The sequence below is a fragment of the Tachyglossus aculeatus genome, chromosome 21 (genome assembly GCF_015852505.1).
Source record: "Tachyglossus aculeatus isolate mTacAcu1 chromosome 21, mTacAcu1.pri, whole genome shotgun sequence".
Classification (NCBI taxonomy): domain Eukaryota; kingdom Metazoa; phylum Chordata; class Mammalia; order Monotremata; family Tachyglossidae; genus Tachyglossus; species Tachyglossus aculeatus.
The window spans coordinates 44,915,578-44,937,085 of record NC_052086.1 but is presented as its reverse complement, the minus strand read 5'-3'; the positions used below and the strand labels follow the sequence as shown (position 1 = coordinate 44,937,085).

At 49.7% G+C, this 21,508-nt stretch overlaps 1 protein-coding gene across 2 annotated transcripts in view; it reads left to right on the top strand.

Annotated features, from left to right (window-relative positions):
- The window catches only part of SDSL (serine dehydratase like), a 37,743-nt gene extending 20,672 nt beyond the window's left edge, over positions 1-17,071 (top strand). Inside the window, exons 2-8 of one of the 2 annotated variants that reach the window (XM_038763618.1) lie at positions 1,449-1,662; positions 6,776-6,815; positions 7,920-8,059; positions 8,330-8,418; positions 10,116-10,346; positions 14,670-14,794; positions 16,681-17,071. In XM_038763618.1, coding sequence (XP_038619546.1) covers positions 1,492-1,662; positions 6,776-6,815; positions 7,920-8,059; positions 8,330-8,418; positions 10,116-10,346; positions 14,670-14,794; positions 16,681-16,874 — 990 coding nt within the window. In that variant the 5' untranslated portion in view covers positions 1,449-1,491 and the 3' untranslated portion in view covers positions 16,875-17,071. The remainder of the gene's footprint in view (positions 1-1,448; positions 1,663-6,775; positions 6,816-7,919; positions 8,060-8,329; positions 8,419-10,115; positions 10,347-14,669; positions 14,795-16,680) is intronic. The other variant, XM_038763619.1, reaches the window with a different exon arrangement.
- Positions 17,072-21,508: the final 4,437 nt, after the last annotated feature.

The following is a 21,508-nucleotide window of genomic DNA, read 5'->3' as shown; positions in this document are numbered from 1 at the left end:
GAGCACTGTTCTAAGCGCTGGGGGGGATACAAGGTGATCAAGTTGCCCCACGTGGGGCTCACAGTCAATCCCCATTTTACAGATGAGGTAACTGAGGCTCAGAGAAGTTTTGCCACCCAGCTGCCCAGAGATGGAAATGGGCAGTGCTGGGGGAGAGGATTTGGGTGGGCTTGGGGGAAACTGAGGCTCAGAGTGGCCACGACCAAGAGTCGGTAAAGGAGGGATTCAAACTCCTGATATCCTGCGACTCGCCAGGGGCTAACCCTACAGGCCAGCCTTACCCCCGCTGCTTCCCCCCACCCAACCCCCGGCTCCACTACTGACCTGTGTCCTTGGAACAGCATGACCTAGTGGGAAGTGCACCGGACCTGCGAGTCAGGAGACCTGGGTTCTAATCCTGGCTCCACCCCTCACCTGCTACGTGACCTTGGGAAAGTCATTTACCTTCTCTGGGCCTCAGTTTTCCTAACCGTAAAATGGAGACTAAATGCCTGTTCTCCCTTCGCTTTGACCCATGAGTCCTGAAGAGGACGGGGATTGTGCCTGATCTGATTCTGAATCTCTTGGTACGTAGTCAGCACTTAACATAAACCACAATTATTTATTACCAATTTGGGTTGCTGGATTGATACGTATTCAATCCATCACTAAATCCTGGTAGATTCAACCTTCACAACATCCCTAAAATCCTCCCTTTCCTCTCCATCCAAACTGCTACCACGTTAATCCAAGCACTTATCCTATCGCACCTTGATTTATTCTATCAGCCTCCTTGCTGACCTCTCTGCCTCCTGTCTCTCTCCACTCCAGTCCATTCTTCACTCTGCTGCCCTGATTTCTACAAAAATGCTCGGACCGCGTTTCCCCACATCTCAGGAACCTCCAGTGGTTGCCCATCCTCCTCCACATCAAAAAGAAACTCCTTACCATCCGCTTCAAAGCTCTCAATCACCTTGCCACCTCCTACCTCCCTTCTGAAACTCCAACCCAGCCCGCACACTTCACTCCTCTGATGCTAACCTTCTCGCTGTACCTCGATCTCATCTACCTCGCTGCCACCATCCTGACTCTGGTCTGGAACGCCCTTCCTCTTCATATCCGACAGACAATTATTCTCCTCACCTTCAAAGGCTTATTGGAGGCCCATCTCCTCCAAAAGGCCTTCCCTGATTAAGCCCTCATTTCCTTTCCTTTCACTCCCTTCTGCGTCACCCTGACTTGTTCCCTTTATTCATCCCCCCTCCAAGCCCCATAATACTTATGTACACATCTGTAATTTACTTATATTAATTTCTGCCACCCCCTCTAGACCGTGAGCTCATTGTGGCCAGAGAATGTGTCTGTTTTGTGGTTATATTGTACTCTCCCAAGCACTTAGTACAGTGCTCTGCATAGGGTAAGAGCTCAGTAAATACGACTGATTGACTGGATGCCTGCATTTCCTCGAGGCAGTGGTCCAGGGAGTGTCCAGTGGAGTGGATCCAGGAAATCATGGCCATCCGGAAGGAGGATGCCGAGGCAAGATCATTCCATGTGGTCACCCCGCTGCTGGAGAGCACGGCTCTGACCCAGGCGGCCGGAGCCCGGGTCCTCCTCAAGTTGGAGAATGTCCAGCCCTCGGGCTCCTTCAAGATCCGGGGCATTGGCTACTTCTGCCAGGAGGTAAGTGGGCCATGGTGGAAGGGAGGGGTTGGGGAAGGGACCCTAATGTCTCCTTCCTCCAGGATTGGGGAGGAGAATTGGGGAGGGGCTGGGATAGTCCAGGGGACTGGGGGGAATGCAAGCAACCCGGGAGAGAATTGATCTACACACATTTGGGGAAGACCTTATTCCCTGGGGTTCCTTAGGGGCCTGGGGTGAGGGGGCTGCAGAGATTATACAAAGGCTCACTCTCTGTCTTTCCTTCATTCCAGTCTCTCCTTGGGGCTACAGTTGGGAGAGGCACACAAACACACACAGAAACACACACACAGAAACACACACATATTCACGTACACAGACACGTAGCTGTCTTTTGGATTCAAGGTAGTAGTAGTACTTTTAGACTGTGAGCCCACTGTTGGGTAGGGACTGTCTCTATATGTTGCCAATTTGTACTTCCCAAGCGCTTAGTACAGTGCTCTGCACATAGTAAGCGCTCAATAAATACGACTGATGTTGATGTAGTAGTAATAGTAGTAGTAGTAATACTGGCTCTGCCACATGTCTGCTGTGTGACCTTGGGCAAGTCACTTAATCAGTCAACCAATTGTACTTATTGAGCGCTTACTGTGTGCAGAGCACTGTACTAAGCCTTGGGAAGTACAAATCGGTAACATATAGAGATGGTGCCTACCCATCAATGGGCTCAAAGTCTAGAAGGGGGAGACTTAACTTCTCTGTGCCTCAGTTACCTCATTTGTTAAATGAGGATAAGAGTGTGAGCCCCATGTGGGACAGGGACAGTTTCCAACCTGATTAACATGTCCCTACCCCAGCGCTGAGAACGGTGCTTGGCATATAGTAAGTGCTTAGCAAGTAAGTACCATAATCATAATAATGATTATGAGTAATAGTAGTGGCAGTAGTAGTAGTTTTTGTAGCAGTATTCATTCACTCAGTTATATTTATTGAGGGCCTACTCTGTGCAAAGCACTGTATATAGAACAATAAACCTACATTCCCTGCCCACAACTAGATCACAGTTTAGAGGAAACAGATATTAATATACATAAATAAATAAAAGGGGGGGACACAGACATTAATATACATAAATAAATAAAAAATTTCCAGTTATATACATAAGTGTCTTGGGGCTGGTAGAGAGGAACAGTAGTAGTAGTTGTAATAATAGTAGCAGTAGAATTTACTGAATTCCCACTTGGTATGGTGCACTGTGCTAAAATACTTGGGAAAAGCAGATTAACACAGTTACTTGTTCCCAGCCAGGAGCTTCTACTCAGGCAGAAAGATATTACCCTTGGCGAGTGGAATTTTGTCCAGATCATCCCTGGCTAAAAATGCTGATGTATCAATTGAGCAACAATGTTTAACTTATTTGTTTATTTAATGGTATTTGTTAAGTGCTTACTATGTGCCTGGCATTGTACTAACGGCTAGGATAGATTAGAAATAATCAGTTGGATACTGTCCCTGTCACACAGAGGGCTCACAGTCTTAATCCCCATTTTACAGATGAGATAAATGAAGCACACAGAAGTGAAGTGACTTACCCAAGGTCACACAGCAGACAAGAGGCAGGCTGAGATTAGAACCCAGGTCAATCAATCAATCAATCACATTTTTTGAATGTTTACCATTTGCAGAAGACTGCATGAAGTACTTGGGAGAGTACAACATTATAGAGTTTTCAATCAATCATTGGTATTTATTGAGTGCATCTTATGTTCAGAGGCCTGTACTAAGCGCTTGGGAAAGTCCAGTACAACAGAATTAGCAGACACGTTTCCTGCCCATAATGAGCTTACAGTCTAGAGGGGGAGGCAGACATTAATATGAATAAATAAGTAATTTATAATATATAATTTACAATCATTGGTATTTATTGAGTGCTTCTTATGTTCAGAGGCCTGTACTAAGCACTTGGGAAAGTCCAGTACAACAGAATTAGCAGACATGTTTCCTGCCCATAACGAGCTTACAGTCTAGAGGGGGAGGCAGACATTAATATGAATAAATAAGTAATTTATAATATATAATTTAAAGATATGTACATAAGCTCTGTGGAGTTAGTGGTGGGGCAAATATCGAATGTCCAAAGGTCACAAATCAAAGGGCATAGATGATGCAGAAGGGAGAGCGAGCCAGGAAAACAAGACTTAAATCGGGGAAGTCCTGATTAAGAGTTGGAAGACACATTCCCTGCTCACAGCGAACTAACAGTCTAGAGGGGGATAGAGACATTAATGTAAATAAATAAAATACAAATATGTACATAAAAATGCTGTGGAGCTGAGGGAGGGGTGAATAAAGAATGCAAATCCAAATGCAATGGTGACAGAAGGGAGTGGGAGGAGAGAAAATGAGGCCTCAGTTGGGGAAGGCCTTTGTTGGAGTCCCTCGGTGTTCAATTTTTGGTCCCCTTCTATTCTCCATCTACACCCACTCCCTTGGAGAACTCACTTACTCCCATGGCTTCAACTACCACCTCTATTCAGATAATTGCCAAACCTACATCTTCAGCCCTGCTCTCTCTCCCTCTCTGCTGTCTCACAGCCAACTCAAACTTAATAAGTCCAAAACAAAGCTCCCTGTCTTCCCATCCAAACCCTGTCCTCCCCCCAATTTTCCCATCACTGTAGACAGCACCACCATCCTTCCTGTCTCAAGCCCACAACCTTGGTGTTACCCTCTACTCATTTCTTTCATTCAGTCCACATAGAGAAGCAGCGTGGCTCAGTGGAAAGAGCACGGGCTTTGGAGTCAGGGGTCATGGGTTCAAATCCTGGCTCTGCCACTTGTCAGCTGTGTGACTTTGGGCAAGGCACTTAACTTCTCTGTGTCTCAGTTACCTCATCTGTAAAATGGGGACTAAGACTGTGACCCCCCCGTGGGGCAACCTCATCACCTTGTAATCTCCCCAGTGCTTAGAACAGTACTTTGCACATAGTAAGTGCTGAATAAATGCCATTATTATTATTATAATATTCAATCTGTCAGTAAATCCTGTCAGTTCAACCTTCACAACATTGCTAAAATCCGCCTTTTCTTCTCCATCCAAACTGCTAACACGTTAATCCAAACTCTTATCCTATCCTGCCTTGATTACTGTATCAGCCTCCTCGCTGACTTCTCTGCTTACTGTCCCTCCCGCTCCAGACCATACTTCACTTTGTTGTCAGGATCCTTTCTCTACAAAAACATTCAGTCCACGTTTCCTCATTCCTCAAGAACCTCCAGCGGGTTGCCCATCTATCAATCAATCAATCAATCAATCAATCATATGGAGGGAAGGCCTCCAGGAGGCCTTCCCAGACTGAGCCCCTTCTTTCCTCTCCCCCTCGTCCCCCTCTCCATCCCCCCGTCTTACCTCCTTCCCTTCCCCACAGCACCTGTATATATGTATATATGGTTGTACATATTTATTACTCAATTTATTTATTTATTTATTTATTTATTTTACTTGTACATTTCTATCCTACTTATTTTATTTTGTTGGTATGTTTGGTTCTGTTCTCTGTCTCCCCCTTTTAGACTGTGAGCCCACTGTTGGGTAGGGACTGTCTCTATGTGATGCCAATTTGTACTTCCCAAGCGCTTAGTACAGTGCTCTGCACATAGTAAGCGCTCAATAAATACGATTGATTGATTGATTGATTGATATTTATTGAGCGCTTACTGTGTGCAGAGCACTGTACTAAGCGCTTGGGAAGTACAAGTTGGTAGACAGTCCCTACCCAACAGTGGGCTCACAGTCTAAAAGGGACTCCCTCCGCATCAAACAGAAACAGAAACTCCTTACCCTCTCCCAATCAATCAATCAGTCCCGACTGCCACCCACCAGACCAATCTGTCCCCTGAGGCTGCCGTCTGCCAGCAGTTCAGGTTGTCCTGAGTTCTGCTGAGCGTCCTTCAGATGACCGTTCTGCCCTCTCGGCCTGCAGGGCCTCCTCAGATCTCCAGGAGCTGCTGCCCGGTCTCCTGGTTCTCAACATGGAGGCTGAGTTGTCTCTGTGTTGTGAAGCAGCAACGACACAAATACATCAACCCGGAGTTAATAATAATAATAATAATGGCATTTATTAAGCGCTTACTATGTGCAAAGCACTGTTCTAAGCGCTGGGGGGATACAAGGTGATGAGGTTGTCCCACGTGGGGCTCACAGTCTTCATCCCCATTTTACAGATGAGGGAACTGAGGCACGGAGAAGTTAAGTGACTTGCCCAAAGTCACACAGCTGACAAGTGGCGGAGCCGGGATTTGAACCCATGACCTCTGACTCCAAAGCCCGTGCTCTTTCCCACTGAGCCACGCTGCTTCTGGAGTTGCCACCATGATTGATTTCTGCAGTGACTGCTGGCACAGTCCAGACACCAAGCTCAGGAAATCTCCTGGCTTCAGCGCTGTCTTCTCCACATGCTGCCCAGCAGAGCCACGTGGCACTGGGCATGGCTTCCGTGCCGGAGACCCAACTCCGCTCTGGGATCCCCATGGTCGAATACCCGGTCCTGCTGCTCGATGGGGCTCCTGGGACTGCTGCTGCTGTTGCTGCTGGGACTTTCCCAGTGTTTGACGGGGCTCCTGGGACTATGGCTCCTACTTCAGGGACTTTCTTGCCATTTGACAGGGCTCCCGGGGCTGTTGCTCCTGGGGATTTCCTGCCTTTCACTGCTGAGCACAGCTCGCAGTGATCCTGCTCGGGGGATAAGACGTTGGGGGTTGGGGGGGCATACTTTCCCACCTGGGCAGAGAGGTGGGCGACACCTCCGCTCTGAGGACCGGTTGTCTGGACTGGAACAGGATGTACCCTTTTGTCAGCCCGTGCTGCATCTGCCTCCACAAAGAACCTAGAGCAAAGTCAAGAAAACTGGCCAATAGCACACAAATGTGCACACACATGGATACCCCTCTCCCCAGCCCCCCCACCTCCCTAAACTGGTACACCCAGTCACACCCCACCAAAAACACACACACTCACACCCCTACACACATATATTGACGCCTAGCCCACATTCCTTCCTGCAGGGCTGGGGTCTTGGGACTCTCAGGGGAGGTGCAGGGGCTCTACAGGTGGGGTCCCAAGCCACCCCTGGATCTCATTTTTGTCTTGTTGCAGATGGCCCAGAAAGGATGCAAACACTTGGTCTGCTCCTCAGGTGACCTAAGCCCTGCTCTCTCTCCCACTCGCACCCCCTGCTCCTTCCCATCAACCCTCCTGCCCCCCACCCGCTCCCTATTCCCTCCAACTCTCCCTCCCTCCCACCCATGCCCCTCTCCCCTCTTCTTTCTCTCCCACACCCCAACTCCCTTCCACCTGCCCCCTGCTCCTGACCACTTGCCCCAGACTGGGGCTGTGAGTCATGGTCCCAGTTACCAATCCATCAATCAATCGTATTTATTGAGCATTAACTGTGTGCAGAGCACTGTACTAAGTGATTGGGAGAGTACAGAGTAATGGTACAACAGAGTTGGTAGACACAGTCCCTGTCCACAGTGAATTTACAGCCTAGGTGGGTTGGAGCAGACACTGACAGAGGCAGAAGAGGGATGAGGGGTCCTATGCGGGGGGCTTGCAGGGGGATTTTCCCCTCTTGCCCCGACCCTCCCCACCAGTTGTAGGAGGAGCAAAGCCCCCAACCAGAAAGTCCTTGGAACGGTGATCCTTGGGAGATGATCTGGAAAGTGCCCTGCCTCCGTGCAGGCCTGACCCCATCATCTTATTTGTGTCTCCTTCTTCCCAGTGATGGGTGTGGGCTGAGGAAGAAGCATGGGGTAGAAGAGTCCACAGGAAGCCAAATCCTGCTCTTCAGCATCAGAAGGGAGGCAGATAATGTCTCTGCTTGGGAGCTGCAGGCCGTCAGTCAGTCAATCAGTTGTATTTACTGGGCACTTACTGTGTGCAGAGCACTGTACTAAGCACTAGAGTACAATATATAACAATAAACAGACACATTCCCTGCCCACAGCAAGCTACAGTCTAGAGGAAGAGCTAGGCATTAATAGAAATAAATAAATGACAGATAGGGAATGAGTGCTGTGGGGCTGGGAAGGGGGGATGAATAAAAGGAGCAAGGCAGGGTGACGTAGAAGGGAGTGGGAGAAGAGGAGGGCTTAGTTAGCTGCAGGAATTTGGGTGCAAAGTGGGAAGGCTACTAAGGTCCCTGAAAGAACCTCCTCCCGCTCCTCCCACCACCCTGGAGCGACCCTAGAGTCCCCCAACCCCCTTCTCTGGGTCCCTAATCCTCACTCGCCTTCCACAGGGGGGAATGCAGGATTGGCTGCAGCCTACGCAGCCAAGAGGCTGGGTCTCCCAGCTACCATCGTGCTGCCCAAGACGTCCTCACCTCAAGTGGTGGAGCGCCTCAGAGTTGAGGGAGCCCACGTGGAGCTGATTGGGAAGGTGATGATTTCAGACTCTGGGGGTCATGGGAGATTGCGCTCTCCTCCCAGGCCCAGTCATTCCTCCTTCCCCCTGAACCCGGCCCCCGGTCCCCCCCCACGGGGAGTGTGTTTCGTCTACTTCATGATTGGTTGGGAGCCTGATTGACAGCTGCCCCTGAAGGTGCAGGGGACCACCTGGTCATCTCTCCCCAGACTCTCCTCCACCTCCCCAGACCCGGGACCCAGGGCAGCCCCCCGACCCAATGTTCTGCCTTTGCTGTCCTGCTAGGTTTGGGATGACGCCAGCCTGAAGGCCCAGGAGCTGGCCAAGAGGGAGGGCTGGGTCAATGTTCATCCATTTGACCACCCTCTGATCTGGTGAGAAAGGGGGTGGGGCGGGGGGGGGGGGAGGTAGCACCAGGCTTGCTCATCCCTGCATTCACGTTCCCTGCCTCATCCTTGGGAGCCAGGAGGGGAAATGGGAAATGGGGGCCCAGAGAGGGAAAGGGGCTGGACTATGGACACACAGCAGCAGACTGTCCCAGAATCCAGAATGGCCCTCTGTCCATTCTATTATGGTGAAGTATATGTGTAGGGGGGTAGGGGAATTGAGAAGGGGCTCCGGAGTGGGCAGGAGTCTGACTCAAAGCCTCATCCCTTCGTGTCCCCTCCATTCTCTCTTTTTCCCTTCCCATTCCGGATCTCCCTGGGGTGGAGAGGGATCCTATACCCCTTCATTAGATGGCGTGCTCCTTGAAGGCAGGGAACATGTGTTTTGCTTCTTGTACACTACTAATACTATTACTTCTACTACTATTACTACTACTAAGAATAATAACCACGGTAATAATAATAATGATGATGATGATGGCATTTGCTAAGTGCTTACTCTGTGTCAAGCAGTGTGCTAAGCACTGGGGTAGATACCAGAGCTTAGTTCAATGTTTTGCACTTAGTAGGCTCGTCAGTTACTACTACTGGGTGATTGATTGGCTAATTGATTCAGTTGCCCCATGGAGATGTGGGAGTGGCATGCCTGCAAGGAGGCCTGCATGGAGGAGGGGGGGGTGGAGGGGAAGATATTGGGTTGGACTCAAGCAAGGAAGAATCTGAGGTTGGGAGTTGCCTCTAGCGGCAATCCCCTATGGCCACACTAAACCATCAGCTCCTTGAGGCCAGGGATCATGTCTTCAATCAGTCAATCGATCATATTTATTGAGTGTTTACTGTTTGCAGAGCAGTCAGTCGACCGGTCAAATTGTATTTATTGAGTGTTTGTGCGCAGAGCACTGTACTAAGCATTTGGAGAGTACAACATAACAAAATAACAGACACATTCCTTGTCCCCAATGAGTCTACACTCTAGAGGGGGATAGAGACATTAATGTAAATAAATAAAATTACATATATGTACATAATTGTTATGGGGCTCGGAAGGGAATGAATAAAGGGAGCAAGTCAGGGTGACACAGGAGTGGAAGAAAAGAAAAAGGGGGCTTAGTCAGGGAAGTACTCCGGGAGGAGATGTGTCTTCAGTAAGGCTTCGAAGGGAGTAATTGCCTCTCGGATATGAAGAGGCAGGGCAAGCAGCAAGAGTCAGAATGCGGGCAAGGGGATGGCCGCAAGATAGATGAGATCGAAGTACAGTGAGAAGGTTGGCATTAGAGAGAAGTGGGCAGGCTGGGTTGTAGTAGGAGAATAGCGAGGTGAGGTAGGAGGAGACAAGATGATTGAGTGATTTAAAGGAGTTTCTGTTTGATGCGTGGGTGGATGGGCAACCACTGGAGTTTTTTGAGGAGTGGGAAAGCGCTTGGGAGAGTACACTATAACAGAGTTGGTAGACGTGTTCCCGTCCCACGGTGAACTTACAGTCTATAGGATAAGGTGCTAATTCTACTGTCTTCTCCCAAGCTGTCAGTCCAGTGCTGCTCTGCACACAGTACACTATCAGCTCCTTGACTGCAGGGATCATATCTACTACCTCTACTGTATTCTACCAAGCACTTAGTACAGTGCCCTGTGCACAATAAGCACTCAGTAAATACCACTGATTGATTGCTTGATTTGTCGCCTAGGCAAGGCCACGCCAGCATCGTTCGGGAGCTGAAGGCCGCCCTGGACCCCCACAAGCCAGGGAGCATCGTCCTGTCAGTCGGGGGAGGGGGCCTCTTGGCTGGCGTGGTGGCGGGGATGAAGGAGGTGGACTGGCTGGATGTGCCCATCCTCGCCATGGAGACCAAGGGGGCACACTGCTTCAACGCCGCCCTCCTAGCCGGGAAACCGATCCCACTTCCAGATATCACCAGGTGGGTCATCGGGGTAGGTCGGGGAGGAGCAGGACGGGGGACGTGCTGGGGGGGTGGGGAACGGCAGGCTTCTGCCTCCACTGAAGAGGGAGGGGACTGGGACTGCAATGGGAGGGATGCAGGATAAACTCAAGGAAGAGCCGGGTAGCAACTGCGGGGAGAAGAATCTCTCTGCTTGGGCACCGTTTAAGGAGGTCAGAGGGTGGGCTATCTGGGGCTGTCACGGACTGTGCTATTACTTCCTGGAGGAGCGGGGCACAGAAAACACCCTGACAGCAGCTCATTCCTGTCCAATTTTGTCCACTCTCTCCCAGGAATTGCCAGCACCTGTCTGCAGGTCTAGGTGTTGAGGCCCTGTTAATAGTAATGGTAATAATTATGGTATGTTTAGCACTTACTATGTGGCAAGCACTGTTCTAAGCGCTGGGGCAGATACAAGTTAATCAGGTTGGCTACAGTCCCTGTCCCACACTGGGGCTCACTCTCTTAATCCCCATTTTACAGATGAGGTAACTGAGGCACAAAGAAGTTAAGGGACTTGCCCAGGGTCACACAGCAGACAAGTGGCCGAGCCAGGTCCTTCTAACTCCCAGGTCCGTGCTCTATAATAATAATGATGGCATTTATTAAGCGCTTACTATGTGCAAAGCACTGTTCTAAGTGCTGGGGAGGTTATCATCAATCGCATTTATTGAGCGCTTACTATGTGCAGAGCACTGTACTAAGCGCTTGGGAAGTACAAATTGGCAACATATAGAGACAGTCGCCACCCAACAGTGGGCTCACAGTCTAGAAGGGGGAGACAGAGAACAAAACCAAACATACTAACAAGATAAAATAAATAGAATAGAGATGTACAAATAAAATAAATAAATAAATAAATAGAGTAAAAAAAATATGTACCAACATATATGCATATATACAGGTGCTGTGGGGAAGGGAAGGAGGTAAGATGGAGGGGATGGAGAGGGGGACGAGGGGGAGAGGAAGGAAGGGGCTCAGTCTGGGAAGGCCTCCTGGAGGAGGTGAGCTCTTGGCAGGGCTTTGAAGGGAGGAAGAGAGCTAGCTTGGCGGATGGGCAGAGGGAGGGCATTCCAGGCCCGGGGGATGACGTGGGCCGGGGGTCGATGGCGGGACAGGCGAGAACGAGGTACGGTGAGGAGATCAGGTTATAAGGTGATCAGGTTGTCCCACGGGGGGCTCACAGTCTTAATCCCCATTTTACAGATGAGGGAACTGAGACTCAGAGACGATAAGTGATTTGCTCAAAGTCACACAGCTGACAGTTGGCGGAGCCAGGATTTGAACCCTTGACCTCTGACTCCAAAGCCGTGCTCTTTCCGCTGAGCCACAGTGCTTCTCCTCAATCCACTATGATTTTTATAGCTTTGTTCATTGACATAATCCCTCCCTCATCCTGGATCAACCCTTCCAAGGCCTTCCATTGGTTGCTGGGCCATCAGTCTGTTTCAGCCATCAGAATCCACTCCTGGTTGGTCACGCTGGGACCAACGTGGCCCTGAACGCTTGGTTCAGGGCCACCAAGCAGTAGGGTTTGGGGTCAAAGTGACAGCCAGAAGGTCTAGGATTGGACCCTCACTGGATTCCAGAGGCAGGGGGTAGAAGCTGGGTTCCTCCTGCCATGGGGCTGAACTCAGGGGAATCGGAGGGGAAGGAGGCATCAGGGAGAGGCATGCCAAGCTCTGCCCGCTCCTCAACCGGGCAGTCAGTCGTGTTTATTGAGTGCTTACTGTGTGCAGAGCACTGCACTGAGTGCTTGGAAGAGTACGGTAGAACAATAGACAGACACATTCCCTGCTCACAATGAGCTTACAGTCTAGAGGGAGAGACAGACATTAATATAAATAAATAAATTATAGATATAGTAATAATAATGTAGGTATTTGTTAAGCGCTTACTATGTGCCAAGCACTGTTCTAAGCGCTGGGGGGGATACAAGGTAATCAAGGTTGTCCCATGTGGGACTCACAGTCTTCATCCCCATTTTCCAGATGAGGGAATGAGGCACAGAGAAGTTAAGTGACTTGCCCAAAGTCACACAGCCGACAAGTGGCAGAGCTGGGATTAGAACCCACGACCTCGGACTCCCAAGCCCGGGCTCCTTCCACTGACCAACGCTGCCTCTCATAAGTGCATAAGTACAGTCGAGCTGGGAGTGGGGATGAATGAAGGGAGCAAGGCAGGGTGACGCAGAAGGGAGTGGGAGAAGGAGAAAGGAGGGCTTAGTCAGGGAAGGCCTCATGGAGGAGATGGGCCTTCAATAAGACTTTGAAGTGGGGAAGAGTAATTGCCTGCTGGGTATGAGGAGGGAGAGCACTCCAGGCCAGAGGCAGGATGTGGTTGTGAGATAGACGAGATCGGAGTACAGTGAGAAGGTCAGCATTAGAGGAGCTAAGTGTGTGGGCCGGGCTGCAGTACAGAAGAGAAGCAGCATGGCTCAGTGGAAAGAGCACGGGCTTTGGAGTCAGAGGTCCTGGGTTCAAATCCCCGCTCTGCCAATTGACAGCTGTGTGACTTTGGGCAAGTCACTTCACTTCTCTGGGCCTCAGTTCCCTCATCTGTAAAATGGGGATGAAGACTGTGAGCCCCCCGTGGGACAACCTGATCACCTTGTAATCTCCCCAGTGCTTAGAACAGTGCTTTGCACTTAGTAAATGCCATTATTATTATTTATTTATTATTAGTAGGAGAGTAGTAAGGTGAGGTAGAAGGGGGCAAAGCGATTGAGTGCTTTAAAGCCAATGGCGAGGAGTTTCTCTTTGATGTGGAGGTGGATGGGCAACCACTGCAGTTTCTTGAGAAGTGGGGAAATATTGCCTGAAAGGTTTTCTAGAAAAATTATCCATGCTGCAGAATGAACAATGGACTGGACTGGTGGGGAGAGACAGGAGTCTGGGAGGTCAGCAAGGAGGCTGATACAGTAGTCAAGGTGGAGAGTATGGGGTGGAGAAGAAGACGGGGTGAAGAGGGGCTGGAACCAGGAGACCGACCTCCGAGGAAGTCCTCAAAAATCTCCAGTGGCTACCAGTCAACGTATGCATCAAACAAAAACTTCTCACTCTCTGCTTCAAGGCTCTCCATCACCTCGACCCCTCCTACCACACCTCCCTTCTCTCCTTCATTCATTCATTCAATCATATTTATTGAGCGCTTTAGCTTGGGAAGTACAAGTTGGCAACATATAGAGACAGTCCCTACCCAACATTGGGCTCACAGTCTAAACATTGGGCTCCTTCTACAGCCCAGCCCACATCCTCTGCTCCTCTTTCACTAACCGCCTCACTGTGCCTCGTGCTCGCCTGTCACGCCATCGGCCCCCGGCCAACGTCCTCCCTCTGTCCTGGAACGCCCTCCCTCCGCACAACTGCCAAGCTAGCTCTCTTCCTCCCTTCAAAGCCCTACTGAGAGCTCACCTCCTCCAGGAGGCCTTCCCAGACTGGCCTCCCCTTTATCCTCTCCTCCTCCCCATCCCCCCGCCCTACCTCCTTCCCTCCCCACAGCAGCTGTATATATGTTCGTACAGATTTATTACTCTATTTATTTTACTTGTACATATTTACTATTCTATTTATTTTGTTAATGATGTGCATCTAGCTTAATTTCTATTTATTTCTATTCTATTTCTATTTATTCTGATGACACCCATCCAAACGTTTTGTTTTGTTGTCTGTCTCCCCCTTCTAGACTGTGAGCCCGTTGTTGGGTAGGGACCGTCTTTATATGTTGCCAACTTGTACTGCCCAAATGCTTAGAACACTGCTCTGCACACAGTAAGCGCTCAATAAATACGATTGAATGAATGAATGAGGAGCGGGGCAGAGGACACCAGCCCAAGTTCTCCATGTGGTTTGCGCACCAACCCTTGTCCTAGCGCCAGAGCCTCTGTCCCTGCTGCCACTCCCGCCCACCCACATCCTAGACCTTGCAGAAAGTCCTGCTGTTGCTCTCCCGCTGCCGGTGACACCTGCATCCCAGGAAACCTGAAACTCCCCGCTCCTCCACCTCCCCTTGGACACCACTGGCTCTGCCTCACCCAAAACCAGCCCAGCTCAGGCAGATGCCACTACCACCCTCAATATTGGGTAGGGGGTCACTTGGGCACAAATTACCTGCCTGAGGAACAAGACTGAAGTGCCCTCCTGTAGCGCTGAAGGAGGTGATGTCCGGATCAACGTGAAGCAGAGCTGGGACCCTGAGGGAGGGGATGTTGGTAGTCTTTGCCCCTGATTGGGTCCAAGAGGACCCTCCACCCTTCCTCCAGCTGAAGGGGCCTCACGGATCCATTTTTCCCACTCCTCACAGTGTGGCAAAGTGCCTGGGGGCTAAGACGGTGGCAGCCCGGGCCTTGGAGTGTACCCGGGAGTGCCGCATCATCTCAGAGGTGGTGGATGATCGGGATGCTGTGGAAGCTGTGGAACGCTTCTTGGGTGAGTGGACAGACCCCACCCAAAGGGACCCTGGTCCACCCAACCCCCAGCTGTGCCTCCTCTAGGGAAGGTGTTCCCTTTCCGTTACCTGGACTGGGCATCTCCAGGGTCCTGTTCTCAGAGAAAGTGGGGAGAGTGCTCAATGTAGGTTCATCCTGGAGTGGGATCAGGGATGGGCTGTGCCCCAAATCACAGCTGGCACCTGGGGAGAAGGTGCCCTCGGTCAAGAAGGAGGGGAGGTATTTGGGCTGGAATCCTCCCAAATTTAGCAGGATTGAACTAACAGACAATCAACCTAGGGACTAAGCACCAGCTAATCCACTAGTAGTAATACTAGTAGTAGGAGGGGCAGTAGTAGTAGTAGTAGTAGTGGAAGTAGTAACATTTATAAAGTGCCTGATGCCTGTATTATTACACATCCTGGTCCCTAGTGGCCCACCTTGGCCTAGTGGAAACAGCCCATTCCTGGGAATCAGGGAACCTGAGTTTTAATCTCAAGTCCACCATCTTGTGCCGTGTTCCCTGGGCAAGTCATTTAACTTCTCCGTGTTTCAATTTCCTCACCTGCAAAATGGGGACACAGTACCTGTTCTTTCTCCTGCTTAGACTGTGACCCTCAAGTGGGACAGGGGCTGTCTGATTTAATAATACTACTAATAATAACGATGGAATTTATTAAGCACTTACTATGTACAAAGCACTGTTCTAAGTGCTGGGGAGGTTACCAGGTGATCAGGTTGGCTCACAGGGGGCTCACAGTCTTAATCCCCATTTTACAGATGAGGTAACTGAAGCACAGAGAATAATAATAATAATGATGGTATTTGTTAAACTCTTACTATGTGCAAAGCACTGTTCTAAGCGCTTGGGAGGTTACAAGCTGATCAGGTTGGCCCACACGGGGTTCACAGTCTTCATCCCCATTTTACAGATGAGGTAACTGAGGCACAGAGAAGTTAAGTGACTTGCCCAAAGCGACACAGCTGACAAGTGGCGGAACGGGATTTGAACCCATGACTTCTGACTCCAAAGCCCATGCTCTTTCCACTGAGCCACGCTGCTTCTCTGATATGATTGTCTCTGCTGATTTGATTGTCTTGTATCTACCCAGTGCTTAATACAGTGCTCAGCACACACTGAATGCTGAACATATAGCACAATAATTAATAGTATTATTTCCAGGGCAGGTGGCTGAGGTCAGCTGCTGGGGGGCTTCCTGCAGGGCAGCCCAATTGCTGGGAGTCACAACCCCTAGGAACAACAACCCAGAAGTCATAGGTTCTAATCCCAGCTCAGCTGCTTGTCTGCCTTGTGACCTTGGGCAAGAGTCATTTTACTTCTCTGTGCCTCAGTTACCTCATCTGTAAAATCATCATCATCATCATCAATCGTATTTATTGAGCGCTTACTATGTGCAGAGCACTGTACTAAGCGCTTGGGAAGTACAAATTGGCAACATATAGAGACAGTCCCTTGAGACTGTGAGTCCCAGGTGGGCCAGGGAGCGTGTCCAACTCGATTTGTTTGTATCCACCCCAGGGCTTGGTACAGTGCCTGGCACATAGTAAAGCAGTTAACAAATATTTCCACCCCAGGGTTTAGTACAGTGCCTGGCACATAGCCCACTGTTGGGTAGGGACTGTCTCTATGTGTTGCCAATTTGTACTTCCCAAGCGCTTAGTACAGTGCTCTGCACATAGTAAGCGCTCAATAAATACGATTGATTGATTGATTGATTAACAAATATTATTATTATTTTTATTATCAAGCAATAATGCTCTCTCTCTTTCTCTCTCTTTTTCTCACTCCCCACTCTTTCCCCGGGTTCCCGGCTCCCACGCCCCGGCCCTCTTCTTCTCCCCGCTCTCACCACCGGGACCCTTCAGAGGACGAGAGGATGCTGGTGGAGCCGGCCTGTGGGGCCGCACTGGCCGCCATCTACTCGGGCTTGGTCCGGAGGCTTCAGGAGGAAGGACGCCTCGGTTCTACCCCGGGCGTTGTGGTGGTCATTGTTTGTGGGGGAAGCAGCATCAACATGGCCCATCTCCAGGCCATGAAAGCCCAGCTGGGCATGGGCTGAGCACCCCCGTGGCCAGGTGGGCCTGTCAGGGGCTGGCCAGGGGCTGGTGGGTCTTGGGAGGCCGGGGGCATCTGCGGCTGAGTCTCCCGACCCCAACCTTGGGAAATAAAGGTGAGTCCATGCAGCCAGGCTCAGCCTGGTCCAAAACGGCGCATGGGTGTTGGCTCACTCCACTTCAGAATCTCCAGTTGCATTTTTTGAGCTCTTACTGTGTGCAGAGCACTCACTCACTCAGTTGTATTTATTGAGTGCTTACTGTGTGCAAAGCATCATCATCAATCGTATTTATTGAGCGCTTACTATGTGCAGAGCACTGTACTAAGAGCTTGGGAAGTACAAATTGGCAACATATAGAGACAGTCCCTACCCAACATTGGGCTCACAGTCTAAAAGGGGGAGACAGAGAACAAAACCAAACATACTAACAAAATAAAATAGATAGAATAGATATGTACAAGTAAAATAAATACATAAATAAATAGAGTAATAAATATGTACAAACATATATACAGGTGCTGTGGGGAAGGGAAGGAGGTAAGATGGGGCGGATGGAGAGGGGGACGAGGGGGAGAGGAAGGAAGGGGCTCAGTCTGAAGGCCTCCTAAGCACTGTACTAAGCTCTTAGAAAGTACAATTCAGCAACAGATAGAGATAATCCCTACCCAACAATGGGCTCACAGTCTAGAAGGGGGGAGACAGACAACAAAACAAGTAGACAGGCATCAATAGCAACAATAGAAATAAATAGAATTATAGGCTAAGTCCTCATTTCCTCTTCTCCCACTCCTTTCTGTGTCCTCCATGCACTTGGATCTGTTCACCCCTCAGCCCCACAGTCCTTATGTCTGTATAATAATAATACTAGTAATAATAGTAATGATAATTATTATTATTATGGTATTTGTTCAGTGCTTACTATGTGCCGGGCACTGTTCCAAGCGCTGGGGTAGACCCAAGGTAATCAGACTGTCCCATGGGGGGCCCACAGTTTCAATCCCCATCTTACAGATGAGGTAACTGAGGCACAGAGAAGTAAAGTGGCTTGCCCAAGGTCACACAGCAGACGAGTGGCAGAGGGGGGATTAGAACACACGACCTCCGAGTCCCAAGCCCGGGCTCTTCCCACTAAGCCACTGAACTAAGTGCTTGGGAGAGGACGATAGAACAATAAGCAGACACATTCACTGCCCACATTGGCGTCCGCTGAGGGGTTGGGGGTGCGCAGAGGAAGGATGGGACCGAAGTTTACAATCCACACAGCACTAGGGTGTGGGGACCCCGCTGTGACTGGGAGGAGGGAGAGTCAGTAGAACAGAGCGCTTTGTACAGTGCTCTGCACACAGTAAGCACTCAATAAATACGATTGATTGATTGATTGAACAGAGGGAAGCCCTCCTCTTCCTGATGCCAAGTGAGCAGGAAGCACTGTAGTTTCCAGAGGGGATCAGAGAGGTAATGGAGCATTAGAGGAAATGTTTGGGGAACACAACAGTGTTAGAGAGAGCTTGAGAAGTTTGTTTTTTAATGGCATTAAGCATTTACAATGTGCCAGACACTGAACTAAGCACTGGGGTAAATACAAGCTAAAAGGGATGGAAACATGTCCATGTGTCACATGAGCTCTGTCTTCACCCCCATTTTACAGGTGAAGTAACTGAGGCACAGAGACGTTAAGTGACTTGTCCAGGGTCATACAGCAGAGCCGGGATTAGAACCCATGACCTTTTGAGTCCCAGGCCGGTGCTTTAACCACTAGACCATGTTGCTTCTGGTTCAGGCTGGTTGCCCGGTGGAGTTTTAAGGAGTCGACTGGCAGCTGATGGCCAAAGGAGGGATTCTGGGGTAGGGCCTCCCCCAACCTTGTATGCTGGCTAAGCAGTTGGTGTGGTGTGGCAGCTGTGTGGCCTAGTGAGCCTGGGACTCAGGAGTCCTGGGTTCTAATCCCTGCTCCACCTCTTTTTTTTCTTTTTTTCCCAGTGGTATTTGCTAAGCAATTACTATAGGTCAAGCAGTGTTTTTTTCTATTTTTTTTTCAAAAGCGCTTACTATGTGCAAAGCTCTGTTCTAAGCAGTGGGGAGGTTATGAGGTGATCAGGTTGTGGCACGGGGGCTCACAGTCTTAATCCCCATTTTACAAATGAGGTAACTGAGGCCCAGAGAAGTGAAGTGACTTGCCCAAAGTCACACAGCTGACAATTGGCAGAGCTGGGATTTGAACCCCTGACCTCTGACTCCAAAGCCCGTGCTCTTTCCACTGAGCCAAGCTGCTTCTCATGTTCTAAATGCTGAGGTAGATACAAGTTAATCAGACCAATAATAATAATGGTATTTGTTAAGTGCTTACTATGTGTTAAGCACTGTTCTAAGCGCTGAGGGACGTACAACCTACATGGGGCTCACAGTCTTAATCCCCATTTTACAGATGAGGTAACTGAGGCACAGAGAAGTTAAGTGACTTGCCCGAAGTCACACAGCTGACAAGTGGTGGAGCCGGGATTAGAACCCAGGACCTCTGACTCCCAAGCTGTGCTCCTTCCACTAAGCCACACTGCTTCTCTAAATACAGTTCTGGTCCCATATGGGGCTCACAGCCTAAATTGGAGGGAGAACAGGTGTTGAATCCCCATCTTGCAGTTAAGGAAACTGAGGCACAGGGAGGTGAAGTGACTTGCCGAAGGTCACACAGCAGGCAAGTGGTAGAGCCGGAATTAGAAGTCAGGTCTTCTGGCTCCTAGGCCTGTGCTTTATCCTCTAACCCTGTCTTCTCAGTGACCTTGGGCAAGTCACTGAACTTCTCCGGGCCTCAGTTTCCTCATCTGTAAAACTGGGGTTTAATCCCTGTTCTCCCTCCCCCTTAGACAGTAAGCCCCATGTGGAACATGGACTGTGTTCCATCGGAATATACTGCATCTGTCCTAACACCATAACAAGCTCTGAACAAATACATAACCAGCTCTGAACAAATCCCAGCTCCGCCGCTTGTCAGCTGTGTGACTTTGGGCAAGTCACTTAACTCCTCTGTGCCTCAGTTACCTCATCTGTAAAATGGGGATGAAGACTGTGAGCCCCACGTGGGACAACCTGATCACCTTGTATCCCCCCAGTGCTTAGAACAAGTGCCTTGCACATTTTAAGCGCTTAATAAATGTCATTATTAAATACCACAGTTGTTCTGGCTTTTTTAATGGTATTTGTTAAGCGCTTACTATGAGTCCAACACTGTTCTAAACTCTGGAGAAGATACAAGTTAATTAGTTGGACACTGCCCCGTCCCAGCTGGGATTCACAATCTAAGTAGGACAGAGAACAGGAGGACTGAGGTACAGAGAAGTTAAGTGACTTGCCAAAGGTCACACAGCAAGCATTTGGCAGAGCTGGAATTAGAATGCAGGTGGCTGGTTCCCAGGCCCGGGCTCTTCCCTCGAGGCCAACACTGAGACTTGTACTTCCCAGGCGAAGCGCTCAATAAATATGATTGAATGAATGAATGAGAAGTCTTTTGATCCTTTCAAGGATGTAGGAGAGCAGATGGACTCTCTTTACACTGAATAACCAGAGAAGCAGCGTGGCTCAGTGGAAAGAGCCCGGGCTTTGGAGTCAGAGGTCAGGGGTTCAAATCCCAGCTCTGCCAATTGTCAGCTGTGTGACTTTGGTCAAGTCACTTAACTTCTCTGCGTCTCAGTTACCTCATCTGTAAAATGGGGATTAAGACTGTGAGCACCCCGCGGGGCAACCTGATTACCCTGTAGCCTCCCCAGCGCTTAGAACAGTGCTTTGAACATAGCAAGCGCTTAATAAATGCCATCATTATTATTCTTATTATTCTCTGTGCCTCTGTCCCCTCATCTGGAAAATGGGGATTGAGTGTGAGCCCCATGTGGGACAACCTTGATTACCTTGTATCCCCCCAGCGCTTAGAACAGTGTTTGGCACATAGTAAGCGCTTAACAAATGCATGGCTCAGTGGAATCAGTGGAAAGAGCCCGGGCTTTGGAGTCAGAGGTCATGGGTTCGAATCCCGGCTCCGCCACATGTCTGCTGTGTGATCTTGGGCAAGTCACTTAACTTCTCTGGGCCTCAGTTACCTCGTCTGTGAAATGGGGATTAAGACTGTGAGCCCCACGTGGGACAACCTGATCACCCTGTATCCTCCCCAGCGCTTAGAACAGTGCTTTGCACATAGTAAGCGCTTAACAAATGCCGATTATTATTATTATTATTAACAAATACCAACGTTATTACTAGTATTATAACCTCACAAGCAAGAGAAATCCTCAGGTCCACAAGGGGGCAGCAAAGACCACTTAACGCCAGCGGCCCGAGGAGCAGCCGCCGGTGAAGTTCTCCACCGGGCCGGCTGCGGAGGATCAATTAATCAATCAATCAATCAATCGTATTTATTGAACGCTTACTGTGTGCAGAGCACTGTACTAAGCGCTTGGGAAGTACAAGTTGGCAACATATAGAGACGGTCCCTACCCAACAGTGGGCTCACAGTCTAGAAGAGGAGAGCTGCACCTAGGCGCTTTGGGGTTACCCAGTAGAAATAGGAGACGCGGTCCCTGCCCTCGAGGAGTTTCCACTCTAGTACAGAGAAGCAGCATGGCCCAGGGGAAAGAACCAGGGCCTGGGAG